The sequence below is a fragment of the Amblyomma maculatum genome, chromosome 1 (genome assembly GCF_055883805.1).
Source record: "Amblyomma maculatum isolate TAMU_Amacu chromosome 1, ASM5588380v1, whole genome shotgun sequence".
NCBI lineage: Eukaryota > Metazoa > Arthropoda > Arachnida > Ixodida > Ixodidae > Amblyomma > Amblyomma maculatum.
This window is the reverse complement of record NC_139344.1, coordinates 365,986,265-366,002,540: the sequence shown is the minus strand read 5'-3', so window position 1 is coordinate 366,002,540 and position 16,276 is coordinate 365,986,265. Positions and strand designations below refer to the sequence as shown.

General features: G+C 44.5%; 1 protein-coding gene across 3 annotated transcripts in view; it reads right to left on the bottom strand.

The window, feature by feature from the left end:
- Nucleotides 1-8,089: 8,089 nt before the first annotated feature.
- The window catches only part of LOC146208028 (sodium-coupled monocarboxylate transporter 2-like), a 58,772-nt gene continuing 50,585 nt past the window's right edge, over nucleotides 8,090-16,276 (bottom strand). For 2 of the 3 annotated variants that reach the window (XM_084591710.1, XM_084591712.1), the window contains exons 11-16: nucleotides 14,646-14,713; nucleotides 14,052-14,138; nucleotides 13,577-13,749; nucleotides 11,274-11,377; nucleotides 8,684-8,784; nucleotides 8,090-8,388 (exon numbers count right to left, since the gene is read on the bottom strand). In XM_084591710.1, the coding sequence (XP_084447836.1) occupies nucleotides 8,308-8,388; nucleotides 8,684-8,784; nucleotides 11,274-11,377; nucleotides 13,577-13,749; nucleotides 14,052-14,138; nucleotides 14,646-14,713 (614 nt within the window). In that variant the 3' untranslated portion in view covers nucleotides 8,090-8,307. The remainder of the gene's footprint in view (nucleotides 8,389-8,683; nucleotides 8,785-11,273; nucleotides 11,378-13,576; nucleotides 13,750-14,051; nucleotides 14,139-14,645; nucleotides 14,714-16,276) is intronic. The other variant, XM_084591713.1, reaches the window with a different exon arrangement.

Below are 16,276 nucleotides of genomic sequence, written 5' to 3'. Positions count from 1 at the left end.
AGAATATAAGAAATTTTTTAATGAGCCTAGTTGGCTGGCTCGCGGCCACATGAAGAAACATTTACATTGGCAGTTCGGTGCTTGTTGCTTTTCCGAAGTGAAGCATGTATTGGTGCTAGTATACACTGCGCAGTATAAACAAATATTTTTTTTTTATTGCGCAGGCATTAGAGACGACATGCCGCTCAGGAAGTCGCGTGAGAAGTAAGCGTGAGGTGAAGCTATGAGAGCGGAAGTTGACAAATAATATTAATAATCTCTGATAATCTGGTGGGTTGGGTGATGGCACCAGGCCACATGACATTCTCGATGGCGCCAACCCGTGCGTATGCTGCGCGATGTAAGGGTTAAAAGCACACATGCCAAAATTACTTTTGAAAATGCATAAATTACGTTGTCAAATATATTGCTGGAAATCGCAAAAATATAGTTAACTGTTCCCAAAAAGTAATGACATAACATTACTATTACTTCAGCAGAATAATGCAATTTCGTTTAAATTGCTTGTTAGCTTTTGTCAGTGAAACTAAGAAACCTTGTAAACAACCTTTCCCCAGACGTGACGCATGCATTCTGTCATTGATTTGCTGAATTCCGTCCGACGCAACTATTCCGCCTGCTTCGTACAGCACGCACTATTACAAAGATGACGAAACGGCAATAAAACAGTAAATATTAGTTGTGATTTAGCTCTGGTTAACCCTAGGTGACTTGTGGAAGCAATGGCGGAAGCTTCTTTTGCCTGCTACATTATTCCCCTATAAAGCCCTATAAGTGTAAGGCGCTGCATTATCAGGGACACTTTTCCCCATCCTTTGATGGTATGATGAGAGAGCGTAAGCTACCAGCCCACATATAAAGACACGCTTAAACCCAGCCGTATGGACGAGCCTGCGTGTCGTAGGGGTAAAGGGAATATAAACGGTTGTGGCAGAAAGATTCTGATCTCACCCTCCCATATGAAAGGAGTGACCCGAGTTGGCACCTCCTGCCTTTCAGGGTAACGTGAGTTGAAATGTAATGGCAGGCTGATTTCTTTTTTAGTAGACCGTAGATACGCCTTTTCACGGCGTAGCTGCAGCCACCCGAGGTCTCGCTTTGGCTGTCTCAGTATTTTTTTTTCGCAATGAAACATTCCTGGTGGAACATTCTTCAACTCCTGTACGGTCAAGACAGAAACTATACCGGCGAACCCAGCGCCTTCCTTGCTGGCCCGTAGCTGCCTCCATCGCTCGAAGCCCTAAAAGAAGGTCATTTATTGCTTCAGTGGTCCCAAGAAATCACTTCGACACCTAGCGCTCAGTAATGTTTACACCACTGTCTTTCCCGCCTGTCCCTCCCGACTTTCTCCTGCCCCGTATCGACGAGTGTAACCATGGCACCATGTACCCTAGTCGACAGAATAACGAGTGCCAATGCACCTTCCCGACTAGCTTTGAACTGCGCTAGTCCTGCACCATATCTTCCTTCGGCGATCCCTTGGTGTCATACATCTTGCTGTTTGGTGAATGGTTGCGGCTGCCCTCACGACAGCTGCAGTTAGTCACCAGGCAACATAGGACATCGCATATCTCAGACGCCCAGTTCTACTCAGTACTGTCTCATTTGTCGATTTGTTTCACTTGACTGGCTTGCCGCGCGTCTTTCCTGCTTTCGCGGCACTGAGCCTACATCTGAAATACTTGCAATATCTGCACGTCAACATATATCTGAGTAATTCAAGGACAACGCAACCAGAGCCCCAGAATTGACGCTAATTTAAATAAATTTCAAGTCAGCAAATGCGAAGGATATATATTGCTGAGAACAGAGTTCAGACGCCCATTCGTCTCATTAGTGGCGGTGGCATGATCGTCGCCGTTGGCTGCGGCGCGGCCGGTTGGAAGCTGAAGGGGAAAGGTACTATGCTCAGAGCCTAGCACAATCGTATAAGCCTCGCGCTGTTGCCCTGATTGCATGTTTGGCTTGTTGTTGTTGTTATGAACTTTATTTTTCCACCGATGTAGGAGGCCCCCTACTCCCCGCCCCCGGCACGCAGGCCTATGGGACGGAGGCCGGGGCCTCCGCGACTAAAGACAGGCGAAGTGACAGTGTTTCTTCGCGGCCTCAGCCGCCAGGCGGACAGCTTGCTGCTGGTTGGCGGGGGACTCGCTCCGCAGTAGCAGTTCCCAGGCTTCTCTACTGTTTATGTTTTCCTTGGCGCCAGGGGAATCAAGGCATTGCCAGATTATGTGATCCAGAGTACCCCTTTCTCCGCAGGTTTCGCATTTATCGTCCACCTTTACCTCCACTTGCGTGTGGAAAAGCCAGACGGGACTTGGGAAATTCCCTGCTTGCAGGCGCCGCCAGGCGACGGCCTCCTTGTTAGTTAGCGTTCGGTCCGGTGGTGGCAGGGACCTTCTGCTAAGTCTGTAGTGTTCTAAAATTTCCTTATAAGTTTGCAGCCTCTCGTCCATCCCATCGCAATCAGGCGGCTCTACGGCTGCCCGGAAGTAGAGAGCTCGGGCTAGCTCGTGCGCCGCCTCGTTGCCGGGGACGGACTCGTGCGCGGGGGTCCAAATAATTCGAATCTTTCTTTCAAGTTTTCCTTTCTCTAAAATTTTGGCTGCCTCCGTTGAGACCATCCCTTTTCCAAAGTTCCAGACAGCTGTTTTGCTGTCACTAACAACTATGCTGGCTTCCGTTCCAACGCAAGCGAGCGCTATTGCAACTTCTTCAGCCGTGTCTACATTTCGGCTTCTAACGGACGCGGCGGCGGCGGGCACGCCGCGGCCATTGGCGACCACAGCCACCGCCGCCCCCGACTTCCCGCTAGCCGCGTCCACGTAGGCGACCTCCCCCGGCTTCATTTTCCCCGTTTTCTTTGCGAGTGTCTCGGCCCTCTTTTGTCTCCTCTCCTTGTTGTACGTAGGGTGCATGTTTTTAGGTAGGGGGGGCACTATTATATATTCGCGACACTCTCGTGGAATGTCTACTTTGTGGCTTATTCCTCTATCTGACTGCAGTCCCACCCAGCCGAGGATGGTTCTGCCCGTGGTGGTTCTGCTTAATCTTTCTAGTTGCGCCATGCGCACAGCCTCCGCTAGTTCCATCCAATTGTTGTGCACCCCCATTTCGAGGAGGCGTTCAGTCGAGGTCGAGATGGGTAGTCCCAGAGCCCTCTTCGCGCATCGTCTGATGAGTGCGTCTATTCTCTGCTTTTCGTCTGATCTAATGTTTAGGAATGGTGTGGCGTAACATATGCGACTAGTGATGTAAGCCTGCATTAGTTTCAGGAGGCTTCGTTCCTTAAGGCCCCGATCCTTTAGTGCGATTCTCCTGAACAGACCCGTGACTTGCGTGGCGTACGCGTTCAGTTTCTTTACCGTTGTATCGTTGTACCCATCTGCTTGTAGAAACAGCCCCAAGATCCTAATTTGTTCGACTTTTGGCACTATTTGGCCGTCTACTGTTACGCTGATGTTTATCTGGCGTTTACACCTGAGCGCCTTCGGGTTGTAGATAAACAGTTCCGATTTTTGTGGAGAGCACGAGAGGCCCCTTTCGGCCGCGTAGGACACCACGGTGTCCGCCGCCGCTTGCAAGCGCTCCTCGATGCTCGCGTCACTCCCCTGGGTAACCCACAGGTTGACGTCGTCCGCGTACATGCTGAATTTCAAGTTTTCCACTTTCCTCAGTTCTGCCGGCAGGTTTCGCATGGCAACATTAAAGAGGAACGGGGACAGCACCGAACCCTGTGGCGTACCCCTGCTTCCTAGTTTGACGGTGGAGGATTCAATGTCCTGAAACTTTATCTTTATCGTTCTACCCGACAGGAAGTCTTTTACGTATGCATGTTTGGCCTAGTGGTTTTTTGAGGTCACAGCAACGTGGCATCGCGCGGGCGATTAAAATTTATGTCAAACCCTTAACCTCTGCCATTAAAGGTATGACGCGACATCATAGGTTGCTAGCCCACATATAATGACCCTCGAATGACATATAACGAAGGCGTCAATGTGCCTGCTTAGTCTGGGAGTAATGTTAATGCAAGGGTCCTGACAAGCTGATTCCGATATCACTCTCTCCATGTACGGGAGGACAGACTCGAAGTGGCAGCTTCTGGAAACGTAACGTCAGTCAACCCTACGTCCAGTGAGGGCGCGGCCATGTCTGCTGCCATCTACCGCCTGCCAGTGCAATGCTCGTGAATTTCCGCTCAAAACACCAACGCCTAGGCCGACGGCGGATTTTCAGCCAACGGGATCTTTAACGCTGTAGCATTAAAATGACTCCGGTGTATACAGTGACTCCAAGGCGCCTATCTCTCCGACTGGTCTTTAAACTTCACCATACAACAAAGAGAGTGATGGAACAAGTGACTAATCAACGACCGGTCATAATCATTTAAGGCGAAAGCCTTTAACGATTCATACAGTCGGCCACGATTCTTCCACACACCTTTGTTGCACTAATGTGACGTCACGCTATGTGACGTCACATCTGGTTAGGTGGCAGTTTCGGAAATTTAGCCAGCAGGAGTCTGGTCAATCAAAGTGGTGACGTATTCGACGTAACTAAATAATCAAGTAGTGATAATATAGAAATAACTAGTAATTATTAAGGAATTATTTATTTGATAAATTATTAATGAATATTTAGTAACTTAGTAATTAAAATCCTATCTGCACCGGAAATCTAACCTCTATCCCTCAGATCCCCAGCCGAGCACTTTAGCCAAAAGCGCCATGCCCGGGATCGTGAGACGCACATCATAATTCCCTTTGTCTACCGTGATGATGACAGTAATGATGATAATGACGTTGTAATTAGTGATAATGACAATGATGACATTATTTATGATAATGACGTATTTAGTTGACGATGATAATGAGAGCAAACGTGAGCACCGCTTGCACCAGCAAAGCTCAGGCTTTCGCATATCTGCGGTGTAGAATTCGCAGGGCTCTCGGAATTTTTTGTTGCTTTCACATGAAAGAAATTATCGGAGCCGATTCGAACCTATCTGGTTCATACCCGGGTACTTGTGTTCAGTGGAAGAGTATCTTTATCACTCAGCCAGGCATAAGGCTAACTATGATCCCGCTTGCAATCTCTGTTGTGCGATATCATAGTGGCCTGCAAAGAGCACTTGAAGTGGTCGGTCATAGTGGCGCATCTAAGCGAACAAATTTTCTCAATAGTTACTGCTCCACAGTTTCGAACGACTGACGTAGACGAGACGAAAAAATATGCTGTCTGATTGCAATGTCTATACCCTGCAGTGGGTATAGTCAGGCTGATGATGATGACGATGATTGCAATGTCACAAGACGCGGTGATATGGTCGATTTTGAAGGAGCTACCAAACGGGCTGCTCCTTAAATCAGAACGGGGAGATACGTAACGAACTCACGGAACACTTTCACCCACTCCCTGGGCGCTGTTGCGTTGGAGAGGTACGAGTATGCTTCTGGCACAGGGTAGTTGGCTGGGTTCACAGGTGCAATGACGCACCGGCGCGCATTTCTCTTTGCATATCATATACGTGTAATTCTTACGTCAAGATACCAGTAGCATAGTCGAGTTGGAAGGGTGCTGCGAGATCGTGCACCTCTTTTCAAGTGGAATTGATAGATTGGAATAAACACATGGGAACCTTGCACCTCCATCAGAAGCCACGAGGGGCTGAAAACGTAAAGAATGCTTCTGAAATGCCCAATTAAGCGACACCTTTTAGCACCCCCATACTGCAAAATATTTTAGGTGGCGAAATCACTGATAGCGCAACGGGCATCCATAGTTCGACTACTGATGAGCACGCTTGTTGTTATGGCCGCCGTCGAGTTGCTTAGCTTTTTCGAGGTTGCGAGTCTGCCAATAACGTGTTAATTTAAATTCAGCACAACCCTCTTCGATTGTTGGCTACTGCCGCGTTATTATTAGGTGACAATATGCTATTTTGTACGGGTATCTAATTTGGGGCTATTGATTATTCCATATTTTCACGTTTAATGAAGGAGTTTGCTGAAGTCCGGGAATCTGGCACACATTTCAGCCGCGAGGCAGCTGTGACATTTTAAAAGATATTGTGGTGCACACTTAGATGGAGATTGTCTAAGCTTCCGATGAATGAAACAAATGTTTTTAAATTTTTCTGAATTTGCACTAAATAGGTAAAACTGCCAACATAAGATCAATTGGTAGCGTTTTAGATAATTTGGAGGCAACTAAGCAATATTTCAAAATAATTCTCTCAACATGTTGGTAGAAATGAAGTAAGAGCTCTATGCACAGAATATTCCTGTTTCTGAACTTTGTCCTGCGTGCAGTATTGACTAATTACGAATTTCCATAAAAAAACAATGGGCGTGCTTATGTTTTGAAACCTTAATACCGCAACATTTTCATGCGCTTTCTTCCAGCTTTTATTTACACATTTATTAACCGCGAAAAAGTTGCAACACCAAAAATTATTGCTTCCTTGACGGTCGTAGCCAACATGCGAACACAATTCCCGAGTGTCTGTCGCTTTCCGCTCCACTCTCTTCTACGATGAATACCTGTTGTGTTATAGAGACTCTGATGGCTCCAAACAAGCCTTGGAAGGCTATGTCCAAACAAGCAACGAGCTTGAATGTAAATAAAGAAGACAATTTACAAGATTTTGACAGTTGAAATGTGACGCAAAAATTATTTTACCTGAAGACTTTCGCAAAGATTTTTTCTTGGCTGCTCATAGCAGCGGCGCTCCAAGGAGCATATGTTACATATGATACACTGTTTCTGCGCGAGCGTTACCTGTCAAAGAGGATTTAAGATTTAAATCGCAATCACCAAATCCCGATAACTTCATCCACGCAATACCAGCGAGCGTAATAGTGGCTGTTCACAGAATGGTTGCAGCAGAGCATTGTCTCCGCACTTCCTTACTGCATTACCACTAAAGCAATTGTTAGCTATTCCAGCATTCTGCAAACAGTAATTGCTGCATCACCAAGTAGCGAGACTGTGGCGCTTTCCAACCGTACGACACTTTGAGTATTATAACTAAATATAACTTCTGTGAAAACTGTCGGCAACGTTGTTACTGTGCCTGCTGGGAGGTGTTTTTCATGAGAAAAGCATGCATAGGTAGGCGAGCTAACCTAAGGCCGTCCAAAAGTGACAAGTATTTTCAGGCACATATTCCCGTGATCACGTATGAAAAAGCCAGGCAAATATAAAGGTGAGGAAAGTGATAAGGCAGCACCAGAAAGGGCGATTATTTACAACAAAGAGCGAGGTGGGTGATTTCTAAGCAAGCACTGCACGGTTTCAAATACGGATTCGGTCATCTACGAAAGAAGCTTGTGGAGCAGTCCTAGCAGATAACTATTTCCGATATTTTCGACTTATCAGTCTTACCCGAGCTTGCCGCAACGTTTCTTCAATAATTTAAAGAAAAATATTAGAACTAGTTATTCTTTACCTTCGCATCTAATCTTAGAGCAAACTGCACAGCGTGTATCCGCAAACATCAAGTGTTCAGTTACCAGGTAGAAACAAATATATTGATACCTGGCAGGGTTACAATATTTCACAGTATTTTACGCCGACATTACTTAAACTCATTCAAGATCGACACCTTTCTACACTTGTGTACACTGAAGAAAAAAAAAATTCCGGGCGCCACGAAACTTGACCAATAGGGTTTCTTTTCTGCTTCTTGGAATTTATTCGCCATGATTCTTTGCAAGATTTCTGAATATCTCTAAAAACATTGCCGCAAAGAAACTGCGTCATGTACCCAGATATTTTGACCTGAAGAGCATTGGGCTTTGTATACTGAAGATGCCATTAAAACGAAACATCCGCTTTAAGTGCAGAGGCCTACAACTGTCCTCTGTATTTATAGACCTTATGCAAAAACTGTCATGCTCTTGCGCTGATCTCACGCGTTTTCGCCATGTTGGGGAATTCTGGATACTCTAGTACACAGTAGAAGGGGATTAACGATGAAAAAGGTGGCATTTATCATCGTCAAAAGAGCCCAACGTTTGTTATGTGCCTTGGTGTATACAATGAGCCGTTAAGGGTAACAAGGAAAGAAAAGGGAGGTTGTCATCTTCGCACAGAGTTTTTTTATTATTGCGTAGTATTACTTGGCTCACGCGCCATGTACGTAATCCCTGTACCGAATCTATCAGCAGTCGCTGGTAGCTTATGTCGAGTATAAAAGCCACAAGTGTAATATCGCTGGATAGCTTTTGTCAAGTATGATTGCACTGGACTAACTCTAGGTCTTCATGCACTACCTAGTATCGTACGTATTGTACCCATTTGGAATCAGGCTATTGCTCTTGGGTTCGAATCGCCATCTTTCCATAACAGCGTCGCAGCCGCCAGCTGATCGAGTCGCACATCCTCCTGCGTCCAGAAGAAAAAGCGTAAAGTAAATGTTTTTGTCTTTGAGACAGCTCGCTTTATAGGATCTTGTCTGAAGTGTTGTACCACATCGCTCTTTTTAAGAATGTTTTTTTGCATCCGAACATATTGAGAAACGAGAGTCACTGGCGCGTAGAAGAAAATAGAAAAAAGAAATCTCGCTGAAGTATTTGAACCTACTTTTGTTAGGATTAGTCAAAACAAAGGCAACGTATGTGGCTGCATTTCATGCACACCCGAACTTTTATTAAAAAACCCAGAGGAAATGTATACACACCTGATCTGTTTCTTTGGCTTCCATTACTCTTAGCCTCCTCCACAGCCCAACCAGTGGTCTGCTCAGATGTTTCACGCTGGCTCTGGGCTTCTTCAGCTCACCTGTCAGAGCAGAGGAAGACAATTTTATTGTGCCCTCAGGCAGAAGTATTTGCAAGAGCTCAGCGCATACATTTAAGAGTCTATGAACTCGACTTCTCACCCATTACATCCCTGTTTATGTACCTGATCTACACGGCGTAAATATGGTAATGAGGGCAGGATTTGTATACATAAAAAGTAAATACAAAATATAACGAAATTGGGCTATTATTATGAAGGCGATTACAGATATGCCTAGTCATACAATGGCATGCAAGGCATTCTTAAAATGTTTGTCATGTTGCATGGCAGCTATTTGCGCTGTAGTGGGATCCCACTCTGGTGCTGCGCATTTTAAAACTACGGGTAGAAAGCGTTCGTTTTGCAGAATGGAAAAGCCGGGTTTGTAAGCTTTTTCTAATTGCGGTGACAAGTGATGCACGGGAGGGATTACCATAGTTCGAAAATGCAGCAGAGGAATTATCCTAGGTAATAACTGCGAAACAATTTCCGCTGTGTTGGTATGCTAGTCGCACTTTTATATTTAAAGTAATAAAGACTAAAACCGAATGGATTAGAGTGAAGCATTAGCAGTTGATGAATAATATTTCTTTTATGGCATACCAGGTAGATTCTGAGCATTTATTTGCGGATTTATTAATATTTTACACAAGGCCGCTATGTAAGCGATGTAGGCGCTTTCATCAGTCAGGCTATGGCTGATATATACTTGCACACAGTATTAGCATTGTTGGCTGCATTTTTTATATGCGGAAACCACATGAGAGCTCAAGTGATGTGTAAGCTAAGGTACCTCAATGAACACGTATACCGTAAAGAAGATAGCTGGAGGAGTAAACCGGAATATTGGGCATAGTTCTTCGTAAGGAAAAATGAGTCCATTGATATTCAATTAGACATGTGTTACACTTATAATGAAGCTTTGAAATGTAATGAGTGGTAGTTATACCATCGCTGGATGGCAGTATGCAAAACAATATGCAGTCTTCGCCAAATAAAGGCATGCCGATTCGACAGAACATGCTAAATTGCTGATAGAAATTAGGAAGTGATGAAAACGACCAAGGACGAAACTAAGTAAAGCCGCAGTGAAAATAATTTGAATACGAGCCTACGTTATTATTTGACGGGTACTGTGAACCGGCTCGCAAAATATAAAATATAACATTCGTTACAGGTAAGAAGGGTGGGGTCCAGATTGAGTGGACTTTCTTCTTAAAGTAAACTTTTATGGAAGACGTTTTACAGCGGTGGGCTATAATCGATGGAAAATAAGTTAAGTAAAGACTGGAAAAGTAAACAGACAAGTTATGGGAGTAGTTAACGTCTGCCTTCAAGATTAGTATGGCTTTTATTGGGAATGCCCCTTTTGCGTACATGTACTCTCCTGCTAGCCTAATCCCTAATTTCCTAATGTGTGCCTTTCTTATCCCGTGTATACTCCTTAGCATAAACAAGGCGTATAGTGAACACTTCTTCACACTGATCCACAAGTCCCGCTTTAACCGAGTCATAAGAATTTGCTTTTGTGGCACAGGATTAGTGTGCTTCTCTCGGACAGATTAAGCTTCCTTTCTTTTCTCCTCCTCATCTTTCTCCTCCTTCTCATGCACGGAGAGGGGAGACGGAGGGTGAGGATTGGGAGGCGGTTCTTGCAATCTACCAGGTTCGAGAAACGGGCTGGTGAGTTTTCGCTGACCGCACTTACACCGACAATACAGACGCCACACTTCCTGCACAACATACGTAGCTTTTAACGATGAGTCTGGGTTATTAACTCGTGCTAAATAAAAGTTCCTTTCAATAGAGCTTGAACGAAGCCTCCCATAAACCACCAACTTAAAACATCCTCATTTCAGGCCAGCAACACAGTAAAGCCGATTATGCCTGTTGCGTGAAGCTTGTGTTGCGAATAAATTGAACTGTTAACAGAGAAGCAATAGGGGGCTAGTGTATGTGCTTCCTTGCTGCAATAACTCATTAATATACTGCGTATGTTTGAATCAGCGGTTTAACCAATCGAACTCACCGCCTAGCCTACAACCTGCCTGAGAGGAGCAGCAAGTACGTGACCGAAAGTAGCCGAAGTAGTAGGCTATCCGCAAAGAAGAAAAAAACAACACTTGAAATCCATAGCACACAAAAGACCAGCACGACACAAGGGGTATCGAGCACAGTGTTCATGTGGAAACGAGTGAATGCCCAATGGCTGTGGTTGTTGAGCCATGAAAGAGGCCGGGCAGACCAAACGCGCTGCCCAGCGCCGAGAACAAAAGCGTCCGTGTAAATACCCCAAGTGCTGCTTATGCTGCGGCTGCCTACGAGCCCGACATTCAACGCGAATGTTCGGGATATTTCGGAACCCTTTCTATTCATGTTCAACCTGATGTACGACATTTGTGCGCACATCAGGTTGGCTGGAAAAAATTTAAAGCCGTATAAGGCGTAATATTACCAAGCGATTCCAGAATACGATACTTGGTACTCACCAGTAGCAAGACTAATGACGACTCCCAAAACGACGGTGCCACAAGTGCTAAGCAAGCAGTTCCAGAACGGTGAAAAATGAATAAAGCCTCCATCATGTTGCACTCTACGGGAGAAAAAAAAAAAAGAAAAGCAGGGGTTTCGATCAAGCGCCACTTATTCGAGCGTATGTAAATTAATTATCTATCGTAAGGATTCCTTTTTTACACATTAAAATATGTAGGAATAAGTGGAATTTTCTGCGTGTGTAAATAGAGATTAATAGAGCATTATACAAAGCTAATAGCAGCCAAAATGCTGATCTTGCTGGAAGTTTTTCCTAACTTCACCCCTCTGTTGAATAGCTGTGACGTTTGCTAAGCTTAAACAACATCTAAAAAAGCTAAAAAATATAACGCCTCTCTCTCCTGAGAAAAACGAACATTAATAAGCATAGCATTCCAATTAGATGCGCATATCCATTCATATAAATGACCTGAAAAGACGAATACTGATCATTCAGTATCCTACAGAAAACCAGTTCATCTCCAAAGGACAGCTCAGTCATTTTTATTTAAATGAAAGGGCAAGCCAATCGCCATCAGAAGGCCGCAGAGTGTGCCCACTTTGGTGCTCGTGCCGAAACCCATGGAACAACCTTCGCATATTTCGAGAGCACGTGCAATCCTCAACTGGTAACGTGCGGGCAGTCCTTCTTTGTCATAGTCATATCTGGGGGTGCTTGGACATATTGTTCTACAATTATTCTCACATCAATAATTCCAGTTGCCCCCCGCCGGGGTGGCGCAGTGGTTACGGCGATCAACTACTGTTCCCAAGGACGCGGGATCGAATCCCGACCTCGGCGGCCGCTTTTCGAAGCAGGCGAAAAGCAAGGTGCCCGTGTGCTGTGCGATGTCAGTGCACGTTAAAGAACCCCAGGTGGTCGAAATTTCCGGAGTCCTTCACTACGGCGTCTCTCATAGCCTCAGTCGGTTTGGGACGTTAAACCCCACAAACAAACAAACCAACCAATATTCCCGTTGCCAAAAAACGGCGTGCTCAGTTTCCAAGCTGATGCCAATGCGGCTATAGGACATTTTACGTAACAGAAAATAAATCGGAATATGCGGCCAACCAGCGCCTGTTTCAGCGTTGCTTCGCAGTTTTAGCTCAGTGGCCCGATACGAGTGACCGCCGCGAGGGACAGGAATGTCGTAGAAACAAGTTTCTGCTTTATAATAACATGACGAGAACTGTGATACTTCAACCACTCACTAGGCCTATGATACCACAAGTTCTTATTTATGACAACGGCCCGCAAAATCTGCATAAACGGGGTAGCCAGCCAACACATTTTCTAAACGTTGATGGTCGAATTCAGCCTATATCCTGATCCTTCCCACACCATTCCAACCGGACTATTCAAAGTTTTTTTTTTTGCTTGTAGTGGTACCTGAGTATTTTCATTCTTTTCGTTTAAGACTGCTATACCTCGTAGCATGGGCTGCGAGCCATTTTTGTTATCATTGTTTTAGAGAGGGGGGGGGGGGGTCAAAATACAGCGTTTCGTTTTGCGTAAAACACAACCGGTTTAGTTTCGTTCATGGTTTTAACGTTCCAAGCCGAATCAAACGGAAATTTCGACCATCTGGGGTTCTTAATGTGTTTCTTCGTCTGGCCTAGCGTAGCTTTTGAAAAAGCTACGTGCTGATAAACACTCTTTACAGTAATATGTTGGGGCAGATGCTGATTTTAGATCTCTGCGTGAAAGTGACAGGGTGGCTTATGCGTTGCGCTACGCAGCAGTAATACACTAGCCCTGACCAGTGACTATAATGCGACTGGCAGAACACGAGGAGCACTGATGACACAGATTTGAAGCCGCTTCTAGATCGGTTATGCCCCGCTATTGAGCGAAGAATTTTTCCACAAAGGTCTATTATTTTGACATCGTATATTTTCGACTTACAATAAAGAGGCTGCTATAGCATTCAGGTGAACATGATGAGATCACATGTTTAATGAAAGCGATGCAGAAAAAAAGTGGTTCATGTTCCAAGGGATTGACACTCGTTAAGAAGCCTAAGGTGATTGTAAGAAATCTTCACTGCCTCATCGTGGTTAACAAAATGCTACACTGGTTTTCTCGAACACTAAAGCCTGTAAAGCCAGTAACAAATGTGGTACTCTGAGTTTACTTGTAGAAGCAAGCTCTAAGCAGCAGTTCCGAGTTTATACTCAGTGATCAGACTGTTAATACGCAATACATTTTTTAGTATCGAGGACTTGGAGATGCCAAACAAATGGGATGACTATTTTGTACCTCTTGCTGGAATTCAAGGAAGTGACGTTGGGAAACCTTTGCAGGTAGCTGGTGTTTTCGTGGCAGTACTCTAAACTCAGTGGCATGTGCGGTGATCTGAGACCATCTCGAATTCTTAGCCACATTAAACACAGCTGAAGGCCAAACATTAGCAGCGTCGAAATTCCTGCTCCCTGAAAAATAACCAAAACATATACACCACTTGGTTATTGGAGACACTTTACTGGCTGTTTATGAGAGATGTGTTCGCAAAAAATATGTCAAGAAATTGTAACATCTTTAAATGTATTCTCAGAAGACAACTTTGAAGGCATTTCGCATAATTTACAATACCCTGCCGGTGCTTCAAGTACGCTGCACTCCTGTACTTCTTAATATAAGAACCCATTAGCCGCTCAAAATTGTTTCTGTTATGAATCTACAATAAACAGTAGTGTACACCCTTCGTTATAGTGATATAGGCTTTAACGGGTACCTTGGAATGGACGAAGGGGAAGGCGACAGCGAGCAACAAAAGGCCGACACAAGGACCGGTAGTTGCTGCATTCACCATGATGATTGCCTGGAAAAATGTAATTGGCGGGTTAGTTTCACTGAGTGCCATCTTAGATTTAAGAATCCTTTCTGCTCCCACGAGAATTAAATTTCGCCGCTTCGTAAAAGCTTTTTTCTCCGGTCCCATCACATTTTGTACAAACACATTGCCCAAGAAACAACCAGGAGGGTATCCCTAACAACACGCTCACATGCTTATTGTTATTACTCACGGAGCAGAAATAATATGAAATCTCTATTTACGTTACTACGCGGGTGATGTGATGTGGCTGAATTTGCTTAGAACAAGAAAGCTTCAAGTTGAAAAAGAAAACTTTGCGCCCGCTTAATGTTTCGCAAATATCGCTTCTCAGTTAAAATTGGTCGCACAATTAGGTAACGACATGTTACAGAAGTAACTTAATAATTTCCTGCAGATATGAGAGTAAATGGTTAAAAACAACCCTGTAGAGGCTTGATATACCAGGCGGTTCATGAGTGTAAGTTCTATGCATAACTGAAATGATGTACTTACACCAACGACTGACCCGAGGTATAGACAGATGCAGCTGTAGAGTGTCATAACAATTCCAAGAAGAAATGCTATAGAGAAATAAAAGTGGGAACATTCAAAAAGAATAAACTCGAACATAGCGCCAAGCTATGCTGACTCTGTACGTGTCATATAAAAAGTTCAAATGATTTCAACCAAGCTTGCGAACTGTTCTTAAGTAAGCAAAGATTAAAATCATAGCTGAGAGTGAGTGCGTACAATTTCGATGAAAATGTATGCATTGTACCATAATTTTCCCGGAAGTTTTTGTACTTGTACTTATCTACGTATGAACGTCGCAAAAAAGCTTTCACAACATCCGTTTTAGGTATATCGTATCGTTAACCTGCAAGTAGCAATATAAAGAGGTGGTGCTGACGCGAATGTCCTGGGAATAAATGGTAGTGCGACACTGCTTCTTTTAAGAAACCACTAAAAGGAAAGGCAGAGCCTGAATGCAAGGATGCAGTTCTAGAGTCGCCGGAAAATGAGACCAAGCAAAGAGCTAACATAGGCAAGGAAATAATAAACAACAATGCGCAACGAACAAGTCGATACCTTTTAACGCTAGCAAGGCTGCGTCCACAGGTAGCGTAGTATCGTTCCAATTGTTCCAAAGCACAGCAACACTTTGAAGTAGAGAGGAAGGCAATAGTTTTCTATCGTGACGCCAAATACTACGCGGATCGAAACATATTGCTTCAGATGCCGAAATGGCAGAGAAAAGGGCTGCTTTTCTGCTTCACCAAGTTGACGGATACCAGCAAAAGTTCCAGTCTTATCACGAAGAAGTAATCAGAGAATGTATCTTATAGCGCTTTCTGTGGCCAAAGGTTATGATCATGCCTGTACCAAACTGATCACACTGCCACATGAGTGCATACGGCAACGCTGTGCAGGTCTCAGCTCAACTCCTTCAGGAATAATCGGCCCCGTGAAGGAAACGCTCCATGAATGAGGCTTCCTTTCTCAGCCACAAACAGCACACGGCCTCGTAAATAATTGAAGCTGCATTAAAGACAAAACGTATACATGACCGGAAGTCTGGCGTAGTATTTGAGATTAGAGAAAAGCGGGAAAATGGTGCACCGCGTTCCAAGAACACTTGCTAACCATGTCTTGTGTTTTATGCTCCACGTAGCGGCCAGCTCCTACAAGAACCCGTGTTCGTACTACTTAACCAAGTAGCTGAGCGGGAGATACTTATATGCGTGTCATCTTTGCAGCTGAAGAATGCGGCTTGGCAGTGATTCGCATCGTTACTGACAACTACTCAGCGAACAAAATCTTGTTAAAGCTCACTGGGAATAGTTCTTTGTTAACTATAGCGAAGCATCCTCACGAAGATGAACGAGAAATGTTTTTAAACTTCGAGCCTTGCCATGTTTGCAAGGATATCAGCACCCATTTGTGGAACGGGAGCTCACAGACTGCACTGGTGGCATGAGGGGCACATTTGTCAACAATCTTTATGAGCACCAAAAGAATATGTCGATGAAGTAGGCGTTAAATTTGTCGAGAAAACATGTGTACGTGTCTGAAACTTCGTGCTGCGCGCCGTGCAGGTGTTTTCGCCCCTAGTAACTGCCGCTCATGAACATCTCCGGCAGAAC